Source organism: Corvus hawaiiensis, chromosome 2 (genome assembly GCF_020740725.1).
Source record: "Corvus hawaiiensis isolate bCorHaw1 chromosome 2, bCorHaw1.pri.cur, whole genome shotgun sequence".
Classification (NCBI taxonomy): domain Eukaryota; kingdom Metazoa; phylum Chordata; class Aves; order Passeriformes; family Corvidae; genus Corvus; species Corvus hawaiiensis.
In genome coordinates, this window is record NC_063214.1 from 37,862,174 (window position 1) to 37,882,907 (window position 20,734).

A 20,734-nucleotide genomic window follows, 5' to 3' on the forward strand; every position below is an offset into this window, starting at 1 on the left:
CTCTTGCTAAATGTTGTTGTCGTTTCATAATCAAGTGAATAGCAAAGAGCAGTCTGTAAATTTATGTGCAAACTCCCATCTGTGCCAGAAGAAGAAAGTAATTTCAGAGATGCAAATAAAGCTGCCACGCAGCACCTGAACTGTATCAAATCAGGGGCCATTGATATGGGAGTGGAAGATTTTGGGGTCTTGCACTGAACATACAGAAGCATTCCATAAAATACATTCCTCTGTTGTAAATGAAGTCATGTCCCTTGCTTTGCAAGGAAGATTATGAAGACTGCTACCAGTGGTGTTTACAGCATTAGCTGAGGAAGCTAAGAGGTTTCTCTGTTAAATTCCCTTTTCTACTAACGGCTTAGCAAGATCACTTAGTCTTTCTGTACCCTATTTTTCATGTTACAAATGCTGGTAACAATGTAGGCACCGTGGATGTCAATAGGTTGTAATATATGGAATTGCAGAAGGAATTGATTTCCCGTTTTGTTACAGCTAATATATCTTCTATGTCAAACATTTATTTCTCGAGCTGCGAGGTGTCATTAGGAATAAAAATTTACTGCACAGGCAACTTAGCTTTTGGAAATGCCTCAAATAATGAAGTATTTATGCTAAGTGGAAGAAAAAAAGATATCCCTGTTTTAGTGGCCTTCATGCCATGTAGACACCTCACTGCATATTACAGCTTGGTAAAGTCAGTATTTTAATTTCAAACAATTTTTGAGCAATTAATTTGAATGCTGTTGTGAAATGCTTGTCTCATGTTTTACGCTGATGTGGCTGACTAAAAATGATTAAGAAACACCCAAGCACAAACAAAACCTGCTAGGTTCTGTCCAAATTGCTGCTGGGATTAGTCTAGTGTAATGATCACTTCTGAAGTCTGAAATAATATCAGGGATGCAAGCCTCACATATTCTTAAATATTTGTGATAGCCAGCTTCTTCTAAATATGCGCCTCCTGCTTCACTTCTCAGGACTGTTTCTTTGCTTTCTGGCTGCATGAGGCTTTCACCAAGAAGACAGCAATATTTGGCATTTGAATGACACTTTTCACTTTCAAAATATTGTACAGATATTAAACAGTTTTCCCTAAACTAAGGCAAGAACTGGGAACTGAGGGGAAAAAAAAGTAAGTGTTAATGGAAGTTTGGTGCATATACCTTACGTCTTTAATAATCACACCCACTCCTGTTGCTGTTTTTCTAATAAGGGAACTAAGATGACCAAATTATGATTTCACCACATCTGTTGAACTGGTTAGTAGCAGTCTCTGTTCCCTATTCCAGGATTTTATCCACATCTCATGGTAGTCGCTGGGTTTACTGTATTTGTAACCTCAAAATGCATTCCCTATCCTGTGTAACCCAGGGTCCTGTTTGTGAAATGCACTGTCTAGAAGATACTGAACAGGAGTTTTCTGATGCTGGTGTGATCACAACATTGGTGACAGCTCTAAAGTGGAAGTTAAATAATTTAAATTGATTTCCTTCATTATAAAATATTGACTACCCCAATTCGAAAGTAGACCTAGTCAGCTGACTTGGAAAAAAAGCCTTACTGACACAGAGAAAGCCTTGTAGAGCTCTTGGTTCTGTCCTGTAGGATCCAAAAAAAGGCTGAACAGTGGATGCAAGCAGCTAACTGAGCATATAAAACACCTGAAAGAACAGTGCTTTAAGGTGCACTTTTATAAGTTGTGGAGAAAAAAAGCAGCTGTTAGTGTTCAAGACTGTTAGATAAATGTCATTAAAATATTGTAAGGTTATTGAGGTTATCATTCTTTAATACTGTAGTAAAAGACACTAAAAATGATTTACAGCTCAGTGCCATGAAGTACTGCCCATGAATAAGCAGACTGGGCCAGATGAAAGCATATAGTCATATTAGCAAGTTCAGAAAGCTCACTGGCTCTGCTGAGCAGCCCCTCCACTATCTGCAGTATTGTGCTTGTGTTCTGGGGAGATACCTCTAATTCATCACAGAGAGAAAGAAGTACTGTGACATGTCTTCTTGGTTTGGACCCTCTGGGTGATTTGAATAACCCTGTTTCTATTAAACATCTCATTTTTGGAAAAGCACTTGCCTGGTCCTGATCATGCTGATTCTTCTCTAGCTGAAAGGAAAATATGGTGCTCAGCTCTGAGAGAGGGGCACCCTCTGGGCTAGGGTGGGTTTCTTGGTGGAGTGTGTTGCTTATGCCCTCTTCTCAACACATAATACTCAGCAACAGTGCTACTATTTTTTAACCTTCCCTCCAATAATCCCCGTGGCATGGCAGAACCTATCTAAGGTGTCTAACATACCCCTTAGGATGCAATCCTGGTGAAGAAGCTTGCATAGAACAAATAGACTTTTCTGAGAGCTGACCTTGGCTCTGATGAAAGTTTCAGTGCTTGCAGGTGGTATCCTGTAAGACTTGGATGCCATTGTCTAAAAACATGAAAGAGCAAAGAGAAAAAGGCATCTTTTTCTGTCTGCTCTGCCCAGTTCCTTTACCAAACAAGAGGTCTAGCTGCATTCATTTTGTATCACTTCAGCTGACACTCAACAGATGCAGAGGTGTTATTTTTATATACATCTGCAAGACCGAGCACAAACAGAACTGGGTAGTGTTCATCAGGTAGAAAATTAGAAATGACATGTCAGTCTGTTAAAGACACTAGGTTTTGCAATTGGATGTGTAGAGATCCAAATTGCCCTCGCAGCCTGAGGTGGTGGGGATGAGTGTGCCCAGGTCTCTCTATAGCCCAAAGTAGTCAACAGTGCCTGGAGTGAAGATCTCCATGTACTTTATAGCTGGGCCAACAGCCAACCAGCAAAAGCATGTTTTACAGAGCTAGGAATGTTATCAAAGTTGTAAGCCCAAATACAGCTGTTACCAAGACCTGGCTCTTAATTTGAAATGTTTAGGAAAGATCACTGAAGTCAGCTCTCATGTCATTTTCCTTTGCTAATGGAGTAATCAACATCTGTAGAGCAAGAGCCACAAAATCTTTCATTCAATGGAAAGTGTGCTCAAAAATTCTCTTGTCTGAGATCTATAATCTCATTTTAATTAGCAATGCACATGATTACTCCAATCAAAGCAAGTCAGTGGCAAACATTGCCATCTGCATTCATCGTTAACATCAGCCAGCACGATGACAGTCTCATTTTAAGTCAATATGTGGGCTCTGAGGTGCAAACGTCTGTTCAAGGACAAAGAATATTGTCCCAATTTCTACTTCTTAACTTTTGAAAGACAACCTTCATCTTAGAACTTGCCAAATATGGAGCATTTCCACTTTGGCATCAGGGAATGTTTTACATGAGGGATGTGACAGTCTTGCTTATTCTCTGTAACAGAAGATATTGTCCCTTGTTTTGAGTGATTTAATTATGCCTGGAATCAGGATTGCATGACATCTGCCCAGTATCCAGCATGGCCAACTGTGTGGTTGGGGGTTTTGAGATGCCGATTGGCTTCCATGGCAAGGTGAACAATTAGTGAATTTTTAAGATGACTGTTCCATAGGGTGGTAAAATTCTGACTGCTGCCTGCTGCCGAGGGCGGTGCGCACAGGATGATGTGTTGTGTGCCTGTTTGTGTATGCACTACCATCTTCCTGGGATCCAATGTCATCAACTGGTCAAGAAGAGGTGTCTAATGACACTTGACTGCTCCTGGATTTGTAAGCTTCTTCATCAAATGTCCTCACAGAAAGCTGTATTTGAGAAGCAGCAGATGACCTGGTACCAGTAAGAGTCCTTTATGAATGTAAATGTTTAGTAAGATATAGTCAGATTTTTAAAAGAACTTTTTCCACCACTAAGCCATTAAATTTTTTTCAAAGGCTACATGCATTCCAAGAACATTTACCAAAAAAGGCACAAGCATAACTGAGCTTATGGATTATGTAAAATTCAGCAGTCTTCATCCTCAGAGAAGGGAATTATCTGGGCTTTTCTGAAGATGTTAGTTCAAGACTGTAAACCTCTTTAAAAGAAGACATATTTCAAATAGCATTTTTCCTCCTCCTGAACCAGACTTGCCATGCACAATTGGTGCTTATGAGAGCTTTAAATTATTTTGGTTGCATAGTCACAATTCTGATAACTTCTTTTAAAGTTCACCTCATTATGAGGAGTAGCTTTGAGAGTTTTATATCTACCCATAAAACTTCTATAATCGTTCTTTGCAATTACACTAGAATGCACAACAATTAATTACATCAAATCCGTCTCACAAAATGTTTACCAGTGAAAAGATTGTCATGGCTTTCTTTCTGACAATAAAAGAGTAGGAATTATTAGACACCTGTTGGGATTTTACTGATCTAACATTTTTGCAGCCAGGGTGTCTTGGGGCGACTTTATGATGTGTATCCCCTATCGCTGCTCTATGCCCAGAAATTAATTTTGTGCTTGTTATGATCATATTATTTTCCCTATAGGAAATAAACATCAGTTCTTGACAGGCATGGTCTTTAAACAGTATTTTACATGGAAAAAATATTCCCAAGTGTTTTTTTCCTGTAAGAAACCAAGATCTGGATTTTTAGCTAGGTAGCTCCAATGAGGGACCTGCACTTGCTGGGATTCACGTGCAGGGTCTTACCCTCAGAAAGTGGGGTACATCTACGCTGGTGTAGGTGCCAGGCATAGGACTAGAAGGCATAGGCTAAGAATTGGTATCAGATTAAACCATTCAGTTTCTCTTAAAGAAAAAAAAAAAAAGAAGAAGAGGCTTCTGTAAATACTAACTTCACAGTGGAAAGTTTTCCACTGAGTAGGACCTTTCCCTCCCTTAGGAAAAGAGAAAGGGTTACCAGTGACATAAAATATAATTAATTATTCAGAAGTAAATGTAACCAGACTGATCTAATCACCTGTCTTCATATTTTTATTTCCCTTCACAGAGCCATGTTTGACTATGACAAGAGCAAAGACAGTGGCCTCCCAAGCCAAGGACTCAGTTTCAAGTATGGAGACATCCTTCATGTCATCAACGCCTCAGATGATGAATGGTGGCAGGCGAGGAGGGTCACTCTGGAGGGGGACAGTGAGGAGATGGGAGTTATACCCAGCAAGAGGAGGTGAGTGCTGCTTCCTCCTTCTTACCTCCTTGGCCATTATCTTAAAATATTTCAAAGACGGGGTGCGTCAATCTACTAAAAAACTGGGGGCAGTAAAGGAAAATCCCAGAGGTATTTCAAGAGTTGGAAGACACAATTTTTGCTGTGAGATTTAAAGCACTCAGGCTGTTGATAACTGTACTTGAAAAGAAACTCAGAAGGTGACTCAATTACTTGTAACTTCATAAAGAAACAGGAAAAGAAGGAGAGATCACTGTCCACCAAAGAGCTTCAGCAAAAAAAAAAGAATTACCAGAACCCAAGTCTAGGAATTTGCTCTGAATTTGAAGTGGAGCACATGTTGTAATGTCAGGGTGACTAGCCATTGCATCAAACTGCTGAAGGATGTAATGAGTGTCTTGACATTTTCAAATGAAGACTGTATGTCTCTTTTGAGAGGGTAATAGCATTAAACTTCTCAGCCTGTGTGATGTAAAATATGGTGCTAAGTTATATAATGGTCATCTTTGGCTTTGAAATCTGTTAATTTAATCTCTGCCTGCATGGAAACAGATGGATAGTCAATATCACAGTAAATTTTTCATATAATGTAAATGAAGGAACTTTTATCTGCTCTCCAAGCTAAATCTGAATCTTTGTTTGGCTGTAATGGATTCGTGGTGACTTTCGGAGAGAGAACAGACATCTGAATCTTCCTCGTTCTTTGTATTTTTTATTCTGTCTGGATGCTTTTGTAAAATCAGCCACAAGTCTCTGATAGTATCAGAACTAGCACACAAACCAGTATTAGTTCCTGGCTCTGTTGATAGTTGCTATAGAAAGGTCAGGAACTGAAAGGGTAGGAGGAAAATTAAATCTGTCAAAACATGTTACATTTCTCTTTTGCAGCAATGCCATCATACTGAGTATGAACTTCCTATTCCTAGCTATGTCAGCTTTAGCACTAGTATAAAAATGTTCATGACCATTTTTTATAGTAGGGAAATGGGATGCTTGATGGTCTCTAGAGCACCTGCTGCTATTTCAAGAGAGTTGGCCAAGGTACTAATAGAGCTTATGGTACTCATTGCTCTAAATCATGTAAAAGTAAACTAAAAGGCTGTGAAATACCTCATTGACATGAGCCCTGAAAGGACCTTAATTTCTCTAATTATCATGTTTGAGTAGCATCCACACCTGGTTTTTCAGCAAAGAGCAATTTTGGAGTTGTATAATAGGTAGAAATAGAGGGTTGGGTTACAAGGTTAGGTTATAAGTTTTAAGGTGGAAAATGTACCCATTAACCAGACCTAGCCTGTAGATATTGAAAAAGGAATACTTGCCTGCTATTCATTGCTGCAGTAAATACTGCTGTAATTACATGAGTGGATCATACATGGAAAGAGAGAGAAATGTATTTAATTAATACTAAGGAAGGTATGTGCACAAAGCTCACTCGCTGTCTGGTGCCTACTATGAAAAGGTGCAAAAAGCTGTCATACATAATAAAACAACTATGGAGGAGAAAAGGACAAAGCAAAGCTGCTAATTAAGATGTGGAATTGTATCTTCTTTAAAGTGGAAAGGTGGTGTGTGCCTAAAGCTTATTGGGTTACCCACACAGTGGTGTGTGTTGTCAAGGTCAAAACCTAGAGGTTCTCCAGTGAAGGTCAGACATAGAGCCTAGGAATAAGATGTGGCTTTAGGGAGAAAACAGAATAAAAATAATAATAATAATAAAAAAAAGACACAATATGAAAATAGGTTGGTTAGAAGCTAAAAATAAGAGTCTTGAATTTTAAAAGATGCAGATATAGTTACCATGCTCTCCACTTGTCATCCTTATTCTTCACTAGTGAAGCTGAGGGGCCTGGAAAAATCAATGGTATCTGAGTTTCTGTCTGCATTAATGTAATGATACACCTGAGCTGGGGTGGGTGGAGGTTGCAGTTATTTCATAAAAGGTTTCAGTTGTACAAGGTTATTTTTTCCAATGCACTGAAAAGTGAGTATTGTTTCCTTTCTGTGGATTCTGGATGATTCCTGTGAGCCTGAGACTGATGTGCTCTTGCCAGCATCTTCGGCGGTCATTTACACCACCCAAGGGGAGGATGAGCAATCAGTGCACACAGGGCCAAGTTACAGAGAATAAAGCTAATCATACTTGCCAGATTGTGCTAATTCACAGTTAAATTTCCTCAGCAGGTGTGAGTTATTGACTGTAAGAGGATTAATCTAAAACAGAGTAGTCCTGGAATTCATTTGACCAAATACAGGCAGCTATGGCATGGAAATCCTCATTTAAGTTGCTGGCTCTAGGACGCTGTGTCTCTTATAGTTTATATGGGATTATTTCTACAGGCATTGCTTTGCATGTAATACAGCATGGGTAATATCTAGCAGTAAAATATTGTGATAGAAAGGAAGGAAGAAAAGAACATCTGTAGCTGTTTGTTGGGTTTGTCTTGCAAGCTAAATTGGCCATGATGTTTTAAATTGAAGAATTTTATATTTGTCTTATATTTTTCAATCCCCAGTTCATTTCTGTTCCCTTTTTTTAGGGTCTAGGGGGTTTTGGGGGGTTATGCTTGGTAGAGTTTGGGTTTGTGCTTAGATTCCTTTTTCTGCTTCTGGAATGCCATCCTGTGGTACTGTAATTTTTTTTTTGCACTTTGGGTCAGTGAGAGTCTGTACAGATCCAGGGATTATTAGTGCCAGGTTGAGTCTTTTAGCTGTCTGCTTTACTTCTGTGTTACTTCTACTTCCCTTAACTTCTGTCCAGCACCAGCTAAGATACAATTCCTGCATTTCCCATAAGTGAAATCATTATGGAATAGATCTGAAAGCCAGAGCTATTAACCACTTCAATTTTATTTTAGATATATATATGTATGTATGTATGTATGTATACAAATATATATGTATATATATGTATAAAAATGTGTGTATATATGTGTATATAAACACATAAAGTCCTAACAACTACACTATATTACTTCTTCGAGGTGCTGTGTAATGGTAATTGCTTTCCATGTGTTTAGGTTTTTATTTTTTTACAGGAGAGCCCATCATATAGTGACATTTTAGCATGAGCTGATTAGAGAAATTGGGAATGATTAATCAAGACTCCTTACTCTTTTTCTCCTCTATGACTTGTGTGCTATACCAGCAAAAAAAAAATCATTATTTAGAAGTATAGAGGAGCTGCCACTCCCTATTCTCTCCAGGTTTTTGGATACATTACCAGACTTTACCTCTTAGTGGTTAAATAGAGTTTGAAAGCTTTTTTGTCATTAGATTTCAGTGCTGCTGCCAGCATGTGGATTTGTTGCCTTGTTTATGGTTAAATTGCCAAGTCAGGCTTTAAGAGGGAGTTTTGGAGGGCAGCACTGCAGCTGGAGGGGTGTTACTGAAGGAGGCAGCACAAAGAAGTGAGGGTGGCCCCAAGTTTCTCCACTGATCTGTGCAAGAATCAAATCTTATGAAGCAGTGAGCCAATGACCTCTGTGGAGATTAAAACAAATTAAATTCTAAGTATCCTGCAGTTCTTAAATATAATTGCAAACATTTCTACATGTCAAAACATTTTGTCCCTTTGTCAGTGTGTATTTATTGTCTGATTATAGCTGTTGTTCTCAGCCACAGGACAGGAGTAGCCAGTTGGGTGGAAACCAAGTATAATGATACACAGGTGGTGTGGTATTATATGGTGTTGGTGTTGGGAAACACGGGACTTCAGCATGAGAGGCTGCAAACTACTTCAGCTGTGGTTTAGCAATCACCAAATAGTTATTCTATAGTATCAATTAATCAACATTTCAGGCCAGATTTCTCCTCGTTCCACATCTGCCCAAAAGATTTATCCAAGCTATGTTTAAGATGACAGCACAATTGTATCAGGCAGAGTCTCCAAGGTGAGGGGATATAACCACCAGCCCTGTACCAATGTGTCATGCAGCCTGCAGTATTACCTGGTCACTGTATTTATGTATGTGAAGTGCTCCCTTATCATCAAAAAATGCTGTTTATACTAGAATGACCAACAGAATTAGATTTCCACTGGATTTTTTTAACATTTGGATATATATATATATAGATAGATTTAGAGTTTCCACATAATGTGCGCTTTTGATTTGCCTCATTGCCCTTCTTATTATCCATACCAAAAAAAAAAAAAAAAATCAGCTTCCTATAAAAGGGCAGCAGCAAGCTGAGCAGCCCATGTCTAAGATTCCCTCCCTATGGAAACACATCAGTTAAAGGGAATGAACAAAATGCATGAAACCAGTGTGCATAAGTTGGAGTGTATTAAATTCCTAGACAGATGCTCTAATACTAAAGAGACTTTAATTTGCTGTAGCATTGATTTTACGCCTCCAGTTCTTTTCACTTTTTCCTTACTGAGTCTCCACACAGGGACAAGCTCCTACATTGCAAGCCCTCCACAACAGCAACCTCCCACCTCACGAATGTCAAGCCTCAGTATTTTCTGTGGTGTGCGTATATCTGCCTGACTTGAGTCCGTGGGTCTGAAATGCTGCCTGAGATTTCACACAGATTGCCCCAGAATGGTTGAGCATAAATTCTCACCACTTTTACTACTGCTCCCACTGCAGCCAACGAGGATTTGGCCTTAAAACACTGAAATAATTGCACTAATCTTGCTGTTGTCCTTAAGATGTGCAGTCGCAAACCTGCTGTCAGACTGGACATCATTCTAAGATACCCATTTTCAGGTAGTTTAAGTACATCTGACTGCCAAATGTTATGCAACTTGTATCTCTGTTATTACCAGCTGTAATAATACCAGCCTGATATTTGTGTTCTCAAATAGACAACATTCTCCCCACAAGTACATGTAGCCATGCTCTCCTTTCAGAGCAAAGTGGGGGGAAAAGTACATAAAACCCAATGTTTCACAAGCATTTAAGGACAAGGAACAAGAGGTTTTCCCAGCACAGAAGTCCCTGTGGGCGAAAAGCCAACTTAAATTTGTTGTTCTGCTCAGCTTGGCAGAAAGGCATGTTTATCCACTCAAGTGATTTTTATTTTTAATGGTTTCCTATAAATCGTCTACCTTTCTAAACAACCCTTAACATTTTAATCCTTAGATGATAAAACTTTTTAACATGGCATAATCATGTAAGCTTTGTCTAAAATCATTTATTTGTCTATACTCACTAATCTAATTGGAAAAAATTTAATATGGAATTAAATTTGTATGTATGTGTAGGTATAAACGTCTTCCTGTGCTCTTGCAATGATGTGAAACTTCTGTGCTGATGGAAAACAGCTGTTAGCTTTTAAACAGAATAAGGTTGTGCTACAATTTTATGAGAATTCACTTCCTAATATCATTAGGTCTAGTCTTTTCATAAATATTGACCAGGTGCTGAGCTGCTTTCTGTAAGCAAGGCACTGCAGATGGAGACTGAACCCAGAGCACATTCTCTCCTACTGAAAAATACATGTTTGGTGCAAAAATGCCACTTCCGGAATGCTCAAAGATAATTTTGAGAATAGGAATCTCCTGGTAAACTCAATCTCACATCTCACAGAGGATGGAAGCAATGAAAAGCTATGAACTGAGACCACATATTTGAAATATAAATAGTGTGTACATATTTTCACTTACCTTTCACTTGATAGGCAGGCAAAACAAATATAGTGCATGTGACCTGGAAATGGTGAAGCAAGACAAGAGACATACCAAGGTCTTTCAAGTGTCCATTTTACATTGCTTTCTTGTATTTGCTGACTCCCCTCACTACAGTTCTCATGCTGGATTTGAAAACAACTTTCATCCTGCAAAACACCTCAATGCCAAATCTGTGCAAATTAGGCTATTGTTGCCATTTTATTTCATTCTAGAAACAAGTTTGCAATTTGCATCTATGTTCTACATCAGTGATGAACACTGTTGTTGAAGATTAAAGCATTTTTCACTTGATATTCTGCCTCTCCACTGTGAAGACTGATTAGTGCTTTTAGAAAGGCACTGACAAAGCTCCCAGTGGTCCAGCAGTGGGTGGGTGATCGCAGTTCATGTCTTATTGAGTTATACTTGATTTTTTCTTGTTTGCAGAACTTATGAAGAACTCCAAGCCACATTTTGAAAAATCCCACAGGCCCATTTTCAACAGCTACTTGTGCCCAGAAACACAAAAGCAGACAGGCATTGCAGTGCAGTGAGTGTTGCATCCCATTAATAAGTTCCCCAGAAGAGTAAGAGGAGAACAGTATCCTAAAGAACCGAAATCTTGAACTTACTAGGGAGGGAACACTGAAGGCCAAAGTATATTTTCAATGTACTGCTCCAGTTCTCTAGCTTTACATGGGAAGAAGAGAGTGAATCCTGACCATTTCTGAAATAAAAAGGGCCAAGAGGTATCTACTACCAGGAGTGTTTTCAAGAGAAAGTGAATATACAGAGTATACTCCAACTGTCCCAGATCTCAGATAATCGTAGATCACTTCCCTGTGCACAGCAGTGTTTCTGCAGGCAGCTATAATTGGAGAGTGGGTGGGAAGATGGAGGTGAAATTCCCGTAAGTTGTGCTAGGGTGATACTGTCTCCACATAGGACTCAGCGCTTTTCAGCTCCAGTCAGGTTTGAATGCTGGATGTAGGTTTCTTTGAACATTTCTTGAAACCTCTTTGAGTTTCAGTGACCCTTCAGGCACTTTTGAAAATGGGACTGAGCCATGAAGTTGTTTTGGAAATCATAGCCATGTTTCCCTTATCCCTTAGGCATAGCTCTATCAAGCAAATACATAATTAGAAAGTGTCATGGCAGCAATGTGTACATCAGGCAAGTCAGGGTTGCAAGTCTGGGCTCTGCGAATCTGGGAGGTAAAGTCCTCCCTTTCACTTCATGTTTTTGAACAACTCCCCATAATCCTGATTTGTCCAGCAGTGGTGATGGAAAAATGGTTACTGTGTTAAGTGAAACATTTCTTTCTTTAAGAGCAATTTTTTCAGCTCTTGGATCAAAATGTTGTTCAACTGATGGTCAGCTGCTGTCAACTAAACCAATGTAAGGAATTTACACTCATATGCTATTTCGACATTCACAGTGTCAGCTGCTGCAAATAATCCTTTGGACCTAAACTCCTTTCTTCTTGGGGAAAATAAAGACAGTCAAGTTTAGTTTTCCTTAAATATAGCAATTACACACCTGCAAAAAAGTGGTAAAAGTGTTTGAATAGTGTTCCTTTAAAAAGTGCCTTTTCTAAGAGCTGGATCAAAAAATCTAGAAGAGCAGAGATTCTAAACTTTGTGTTCGTCAATTTAGTTCCCTTTTTAGCTCTGTCTATGGCAAAAGTGTCCCAGTAGCTCAGATGAGAAATTCTGAGAACATCTTAGTTCACTGAAGTCCTGCAGCCTGACCGTTTCAACAAAGACGAAATCTTTGGAGAACCAAAGCTAAATTCCAAAAGCTCTCCAGAGCGTGTAAAACTAAAGCTTTTCAGAAATTTAGGTTCATTCCTTCAGGCAAAGGAGAGGTATATTCCTGACACCAGAGCAACTCACTGCCACAATGCAAATTCCAGACCAAAAACATGAAGGCAATAGAGCACCTGAGCTGAAGCACTTTATGTTATAAATAAATGGGCAAACCCATTCATTTTGTCCCAGCCTTTTGCAAGCAGCTGACCCATTTTACTGACAGTTCAGGCAGCAACAGTAATATAGTCAGCCTGAGACACAGAAAATTTCAGCTTGTAATTTTACAGTTCAGCTAAATTATAAGTAACTGAGAACAGTTCTATTGTGGAAGGTGTCACGCAAATTGTAATGGGAGGCAACATTGTGTGCTACCCTTAATACAGTGCCAGATGATGAAATGTTTGGAACATTCAGTAGGCATGCTGAGCAGATATGAACATCGTTGTTATGTTTGCCTGAAGGACTAGTGGCACTTAATGGCATTATTTAAATGCTTCTCAAAGCAATGCAGAATGTTTCTGCAGCTCCTCATCTGTCTGCTATGCCTCTAGAAAGCAGCGATGCCTCCATGGCTGCTAACGCAATTATTACAAACTTCACAAATAAGATTCACTCTTCAGGGTTAATTTCCAAATTTCTTTATGCAGTGAATAAGAAATTAAGTTAAAAGCAGATGCTTTAAGAAGTTAGGCAGGGCTGGAATGAGTTTAAATGTTAACACAGATTAATAAGTTGAATATTGTGTTCATTTGTGCTAATTATTTCCTCAGAAGGCATCCATCTTATTTAGGCAATTACACAGCCTCAAGTCTTCATTTCTTACTGGTACTACCAAGGGACTTCATCTGCTAGTTCAGGTTTGAGACTGTTCATGTGTTTTTAATAACATAGATTTAGTTTGAAAGATGCACTTGAGCTGTTTCCATGTGAATATTCCACACTTGCAGAGAAATGCATTTAATCTAAATTTAAACTGTAGCTATAGTAACCAACATTCACTGTGTTTCAGGAGGGCATATATAAGCCTACTCAGACAGAAGGAAACATGTTGTGTTAATTATCATTGTATCAAAACATTAGAGTTTGTATTTTGGAAAATAATTATCAGAAACTATGTATTCCTACTACCTGGCTTAGAAAGCAAGAGATTTGCAGGAATGTATTCTAATGTCTCTTATAAGGCAGCTTTGCTGGATTCCATGGAGATTTCCTAGAGTAATTCCCAGTCTTGGACAAATAGGGTTAGTGTTTCAGTTTCAGGTAGATGATCACATTTTTTCACTTGAACCAGTCAATGATAGATTGTGTAGATGATTTTCCAAAGGTAGGAAACATCACTAATATAGTAGTGTCCGTATTAATCAAGGTGAGTAAGGACATGTCCTTGTTTCATTCCTCTGACCACAGAACTCTAAATGTTGCCTGATTTTTGAACAGCTTAAATCAGAGAGAGTAAATCTGTCCCTAGCATGCTTTTCCCACACTCCTATGTGTGTTGAGAGGCAGTGCTGTTCTGCTGGTGTAGGGCAGCCAAGACTCCTCAAACCCAGTCCCACATTTGCCAGAAAACTGCTGCCTGGCTGAGGAAGTGACCTCTCTTTTCAATGTATGAAATTTGCTTTAAATGTTTGCTTTATGTATAGTAAGCTGCCAGTGGTCTTGGGAGAGCAGGTATCAAACACTTCACACAAAGTGCTGCTATAATCAACATGTGTTTCTTCACTTGTGTTTTCTTTTCCCCAGAGTTGAAAGAAAGGAGCGTGCACGTTTGAAGACAGTGAAATTCAACGCCAAACCTGGTGTAATTGATGCAAAAGGGGTACGTAAATAGTGAAACCTTTAGAAATTGCACTTTACAATTGTTTTATAAGTTTCAGAGTAGAGGAAATTTTAGCAGCATAAGGAATTTTTAGGTTGTTGCAACCAAGACCTGCAGGAAAGTGAAATGTAGATCAGAGATGAGCATGATAAAATCTTCAAAATAATTAAATATGCTTTTTATAATAGTACTGAATGACAGTGCCTCCTAAGAGAAAGATACTAAGAAAATAGAGCATTCCATGATAGCTATGATTTTAGTTAAATGATGGATAGAGAAGAAAAGACATTAAAAATGAATGCAGATGGATAGCAGTTTAATGCAATAGGACCAGAAGTGTAAAATCTCTGGCTTCAAAAGCTGCTAAATCACAAACCAAAAGTTGTAAGTTACGAAGTCGTGGATAGTAAAAATTAGGGTTTGGGTGTTCTGCTTTGACAGTTGTGACAGACATTGAACACAGGTGTGTTTCACACCAGGTACACTATGGCCAAAACAACACAAAACATGCAAGTTCCCTTCCACCAGCGCTGCCTGGACAGAACAGTGTTCCTGCTGTTGCTGCTCCACAGAGCTGCTTTACTGTGCCCAAGTCAGCAGTTCTCGTTAGCCTGATGGCACTATCCTGTCTGGTGCCATCTGGCTGGCAAGTATTACAGCATGAGAATGCCCACAGTCCTGGCTGTTAAGGTATATTTTTCTGCGGAAGTGTAGCTTGCAGTTGTAGCAGTAGTGAATACTTGACATTTGCAGGGATTTATTTTTGAAACCCGTCCAATTGACATGTTTGGAATTTACAAATGAGGGCTTCTGTGAGCAAACTAGGAGACAGAGATTCAGCAGCCATCAGGGAGAAGTCCTGCTTGGCTGCAGAAAACAGAGCAGGGCCAAAACTGTGTCATGAGCGGACACGGCCATAGGTAGGTGTTGGCAAGGCAAATAAGAAAGTGGTTCAGCAGGTCCCTTCCAGAACTGCTGTTCCTGTGGTCTTCTGCCTAGTTTGAAATTCTCATTCTTAATCTCTTCTTCCTCCAGTTTCCCTCCATAATGGTAATACTAATAGTTCCCTTATTCCCATTTACTCTGTCCTTTCAGACAGATTAGCAGGGTAAGAAATTCCTCTTGCTGTGGGCACACAGTTCCTAGCAGAGGGGTTCCCAAGTCTCTACATGCCAGCAATATTTCAGACTTGCAAATGCTTCCCTGTTACTGCTCTACAGAACAATTCCTGAATTCAATGCAAAGGCAGAATTATTGTACTGACTGAAACAAGTTTTCCAGACTTATAAGGCACATGGAACTATGCATTATTTGCACATGCAGATAACTTGGTATAAAACATGTAATAAAATGCACTAAGAACAGACTGATTCATCTCATTGCATTTCTTCAGAAGTCATAATTCCATTTTTTGGTTTGAAATGACCACTCTCCGCAACCCTGTAAATTAATGTTGCCACTTATTTTAAGAGATAATAATTTTTTTATTGCCAATGAAATCACTTGTTAAATGCCTATTTCCCATATATAATCAAAGCTGTAGGGGAATAATTCAGTCATATAACTAATGGTCCCTTTTCAAGTGATTCTGTCAAGAATTTAATTACCTCTTGAGTCCCCAAATTGTTTTTCCATTTTTGTCATCAGTGTAACATTACTCTTCCAGCCACTCAACATCAGTGTTTGATTCATTGTTTAGGAATTTGTGTAATTACAGACTAAGACCACTGTACCCTTTTGGGACCAAACCTTCCACATGAAATGAGATATTTGAGTACACACATATGTATGTAGATTTTAGGTGTCAATATTTCCACTCAGTCTTACAGTGTCCAGAAAACAAGTGGTGTAAGCTGTCTAAGAGTCCATGCTTTACTTTTTTTACTTTTTTTTTTTTAAACTCTGGAAGAAATTTAGCTCAGGTAAACAGGTCTGCAGTAGGCCCAGGAAATTGCTTTTGTTACAAAATCAAGCTAAAATTCAGATAGGAATGAGCTTATGTGTGTCTGTGGCACCTTTGGCTCATACATTCATGACTGTGTTGGCAAGTGTAAAGGTCTTAGTTTACTCGAAAGATGAAACTGAGAGAAATATTTTCATGGAATATTTCTGAATTTGGACAGGAGATGTGCATGAAAGCATTTAAATAATAATAGTAGTAATAATAATAATAATAATAATAATACCCCAACTGAATACAGAGAATCCTTGGGGATTTTGAACATGTAAAGGTGTACCCTACTGCAATTTTACCTGAATCATCTCACTATCCCTGACTCCTTTCTTCCCCTGAGAAGCAAAGGTCAAGAGCTAATAACCCACAGCAAAGGTTCCTGAGGTAATACCAAAATTTCTTTGTGATAACTATGATTTTGAAGTAGAAACTGTCTAGTTATTCTGTGGGTTTATAGGGTCTTATGCATTTTCATCTGTTTATACCTCATTTTTAATCCCAAATCTGGAGATAAGATATAAAGAAAGTGTTACAGATAAGGTGACATTTGTAGTTGATCAGTTCCTTGTGTCTCACTGAAAAGGTGTTTAAGAATGCTCAGCAATATAGTTGACAAATCTGTTTGTAAGGAGAGCTAAGGGGTAATTTTTCCAAAGGCCCACAGTTCCTCTTTTTCGGACCAAACTTGTATGTTACTTCATCTATAAAATGAGCTCAGCACTTCTTAAAAATGATGTGATTTAGAATATTTATATGACTTTAGATTTGTTTCATTGGATTCCTCCCATCCATGCCTTGTGAAATTAGTCTACAAAATCGGGATGGATACAGAAACAGGGAATGTGAATCAAAATTAGGGAACTCTAGGGAAACCTTCTGGTCTCAAGTTTAAATGAGGCAACGGATAGACCTTTTCACGCAATGCATAATTAAATTCCCATGCTCATTATTACAGGATATTGCATAAAAAATAAATAAGCTTAAAAGAAATTAGGTAGGTTAGCAAGTAGCAAAACTAATGACAACTTTAAAACTTCTGTCCTGTAACTCAGACTATATTAATTGTTGATTTCAAGATGACATGGTATAAAGCGGAAAGGATCATATTACTTCTACTTTTCCTTTTAAACATCTGTTATTGGACAGTGTCAGAAAAGCTACTGGGCTAACTGGATCTCTGGCTTAACCTAATAGGGCTACTTCTCTTTCATGTTCTGTTAATTTTGACCCAAAGAAATTTATTTGTTCAGGCTCAGAGACATCATCAGGATCCAGGCCCCGTTAACACTTTTAAAGATACCAGACCAGTTAGAGATGTTAAAATCTATGTAGTAAGGAAAGGAATACAAATATGGGCATAAACAGTTTCATTTCACCAAGCAAAGATTGTGCTTACATCATGTTGACCAAGTTCAGCCTCTGTCTTCATTCATAGAATTGCTGTAGTGAACTTCAGCAGCTTTTGTGATTGTTACTGAAGGTGGCTGGCACATCAAATCCACCGGTCCCCTGCTCTGGTTCCCTATGGCCACTCTCTGCTGCTGCAGCAAAGGACAGGGTTTCCAGGACACTGGAAACATAAAAAATAAAAGATAAATGAGGACAGATAGCATAGTTATAATTTCCTAAGCATTTGCTTTCTCAGTCTTTGGGGCTCACTGGTCTATGGATAATCAATGGAAAATGGAGCAGCCCAAAGGTTTATGTCTGATATTTTTGCTGGAGGAAGCCAAAGTTATGTAAGCACAAACTTCATTATAAAGTATGTTTTATGCTATGTTGAACTCAAGATCATATCCCATATCATATCTTCTGATGCTCACCTTTGCACCAAAAGGAGCAGAGCATGTGAGTAGCTGTGAGCAGGGTTATGTATCTGCCAAAGCAGCATACTGAATTCTTGGTAACTCTCCCTACCACAGGCATCAGACTGAGCAAAAATAGCCTTTCCTTTTCTAATCCTAAAACTCACAGTTGTTGAGGCTTTTCAGACTTTTTAGTGAATCAAACAAAGTGTCAAGTGATGGAAATATTGCAGGGGGGAAAGAAATTAGCCAGTAATCTGCTTTTTCCTTAACTGTTATAATTATAACAGGTCTTTCAGGAGACAAAAATAGCACATTTGCTTTTATCCCTGTCAGATCACATACACTTCCTTGACTGTCTCTCGAAAATATTCTACAGTTGAAATGATAGCTCTTGGAAAGGTCTTTAGCAACTTCTCAGTTTTGCTAATATTTATGGGTGTTGCCTGTTTCCAGAGATGTGTTGAAATATCAGGAAACATATAGATAAAAATTTTATGCAGAGAACTGTTTTTTTACACCACATGCCTTTTCATTTCACACCTTATCTGGCCAGTGACTCCAGAATATTGCCTTATCTACAAATACTCTATGTCATTTCCCAATGAAATGAAAGGGATGTCTCCCACAATCTCCATTTTTAACGCGTGAGTCAGGGTGTGGGGAGATATTCAGCCCATGTTTACTGGGAAGCATTTCCAGATGGGTGCCTGCCCTAGTGAGGCTGCTCAGCAGGGTGCTGAACAGGGATGAGGTGCCTGCCAAGAAAAGGGACTGCCCCATCCCTCCAAAAACCCTCCCAGCTCCGCTGCCCATCAGTAGTTCAGGTTCTGGGCTGTGACCCACACCACACTGCTCCATCATTACCCATTAGGTTTTTTTCTATTCACTTAGCTTGGCATCCACAGTTCTTTTCAGATTCCAGTCAGATCACCTACATCACACTCAGCCGGCTTCTTCAGTTGCCTCCAAATGAATTTATTGCAACCGTCAGAAGCTTAATAGCATTTAATAATATTTCTTATGTGCAGATTCTGTTTACAGATCCCACAGATGCCTGAAATGTAAGGTCATCCTCTTGCTTTATGGTCATGTTAGCAACACTGCACTGAGGCATGAAAGGAAAAAGAGAAACCTGACTGAGCAAATTCAGTATTGTGGGGTAAACAAAACCCTCTGCATACTTAATGCACCTCTCCTCCAAGTGTCAAAATCCAGTGACTGACAGGACTTGATACAGAGGACACCTTTTCACAGTTTATTAAGTATTTGGAGGGGGGCAGGGGGGAAAGCCAAACAAATAAACCTACATATTTCCAAACCATTATGCTCTAGAAAATCATTATATTTTCAGCTCTAGTCATCAAATCAGAGAAAAACTAGTCTTTAGAAACCTCAAGTGGTCGCCTCTGCCCTGAGGTTGTCGTCTGTAACTTCCTCCTATCTCCCAGAATTGTCTAATCTCTGCTTAAAGATCTGCCACAACAGATATTTCATATTCTTCCCAAACAGCCCACTTCAGTGCTTTACTCTCCTCAGTCTTAGAAATGGCTGAACTGCTGCAGTTTAACCCTGTTTTTATTTCTTCTTCTCTGAGTGTCTATGGAAATTGGATTATTTGTCTTCATCACTAAGCAGAAGCTGCAGTCACACCTGCCCTGGTCTCAGGTACAGCATCTGTGCTAGTGGTTCACCGGGGCAGATCGGGGTGTATCAATGCAGAGAAAAAGGCAATTACCTCAATTTAATCCCTGATTGTCAGAAAAAAAGAGTAACAATCTATTAGGTTGTCTATACCCTCTCTCTGCCTAATGAAGATTTTTTCCAACATCAGTGCTTTACTAGGCATCCATTTTCTAAGTATAAAGATTCACCACTCTTAGGGATAAGCAATTCTGTAATCTGTAATCTGAAAGTTTTCCACATATGCAGTGGATTTTCACCAACTTTTCTTTGCACTTCTTTTCTAAAGATATTTGACACAATTAATAGATTTCTTAAAGTGATTGGTATTGTGGCAAACATAGAAGTAGAGGAAAATCCACAACCTGAGTACATTCAAAAAGCTGCTGATTTGGAGAGCTCGTTAACACTCAGTCGGTAGTTTCCAGGGTCATCATTCCCAGAGAGGCAAAGGAGATCCCTCACTGCAGGTTACAGCTTCCTCAGGAGGGGGAGCAGAGGAACAGGCACCGATCTCTTCTCTCTGATGACCAGTGACAGGACCTGAGGGGGTGGACTGAAGCTGTGTCACGGGTGGTTTAGGTTGGATATTAGGAAAAGTTCTTCACCCAGAGGGTGGTTAGGCACTGAACAGGCTCCTCAGGGAAGTGCTCACAGCACCAAACCTGACAGAGTTCAAGAAGCATTTGAACACTCTCAGGCACAGGGTGTGACTCTTGGGGATGGTGCTGTGCAGGACTGGGAGTTGGAGTCAATGATCCTTGTGAGTCCCTTCCAGCTCAGGATATTCTATGATTCTATGGTTTTCTCTCTGCTGGATTTAAGTTCTATCAAAGGCTGTAAGACCTCCAAAATGGGGTAACACTGGGTGTCATGGAAGAATCAGATCTCAGCATTGTTCCTGTTTGTGGAACAACTTGTTTCTGGGAGATGACTTCTTCCCATATAGGAGTGTGCTGGTTATAAC

At 39.2% G+C, this 20,734-nt stretch overlaps 1 protein-coding gene across 32 annotated transcripts in view; it reads left to right on the top strand.

The window, feature by feature from the left end:
- The window catches only part of DLG2 (discs large MAGUK scaffold protein 2), a 1,000,200-nt gene that overhangs the window by 944,634 nt on the left and 34,832 nt on the right, over positions 1-20,734 (top strand). For all 32 annotated transcript variants that reach the window (XM_048294433.1, XM_048294432.1, XM_048294434.1 and 29 more), the window contains 2 exons: positions 4,902-5,078; positions 14,250-14,325. In XM_048294433.1, coding sequence (XP_048150390.1) covers positions 4,902-5,078; positions 14,250-14,325 — 253 coding nt within the window. The remainder of the gene's footprint in view (positions 1-4,901; positions 5,079-14,249; positions 14,326-20,734) is intronic.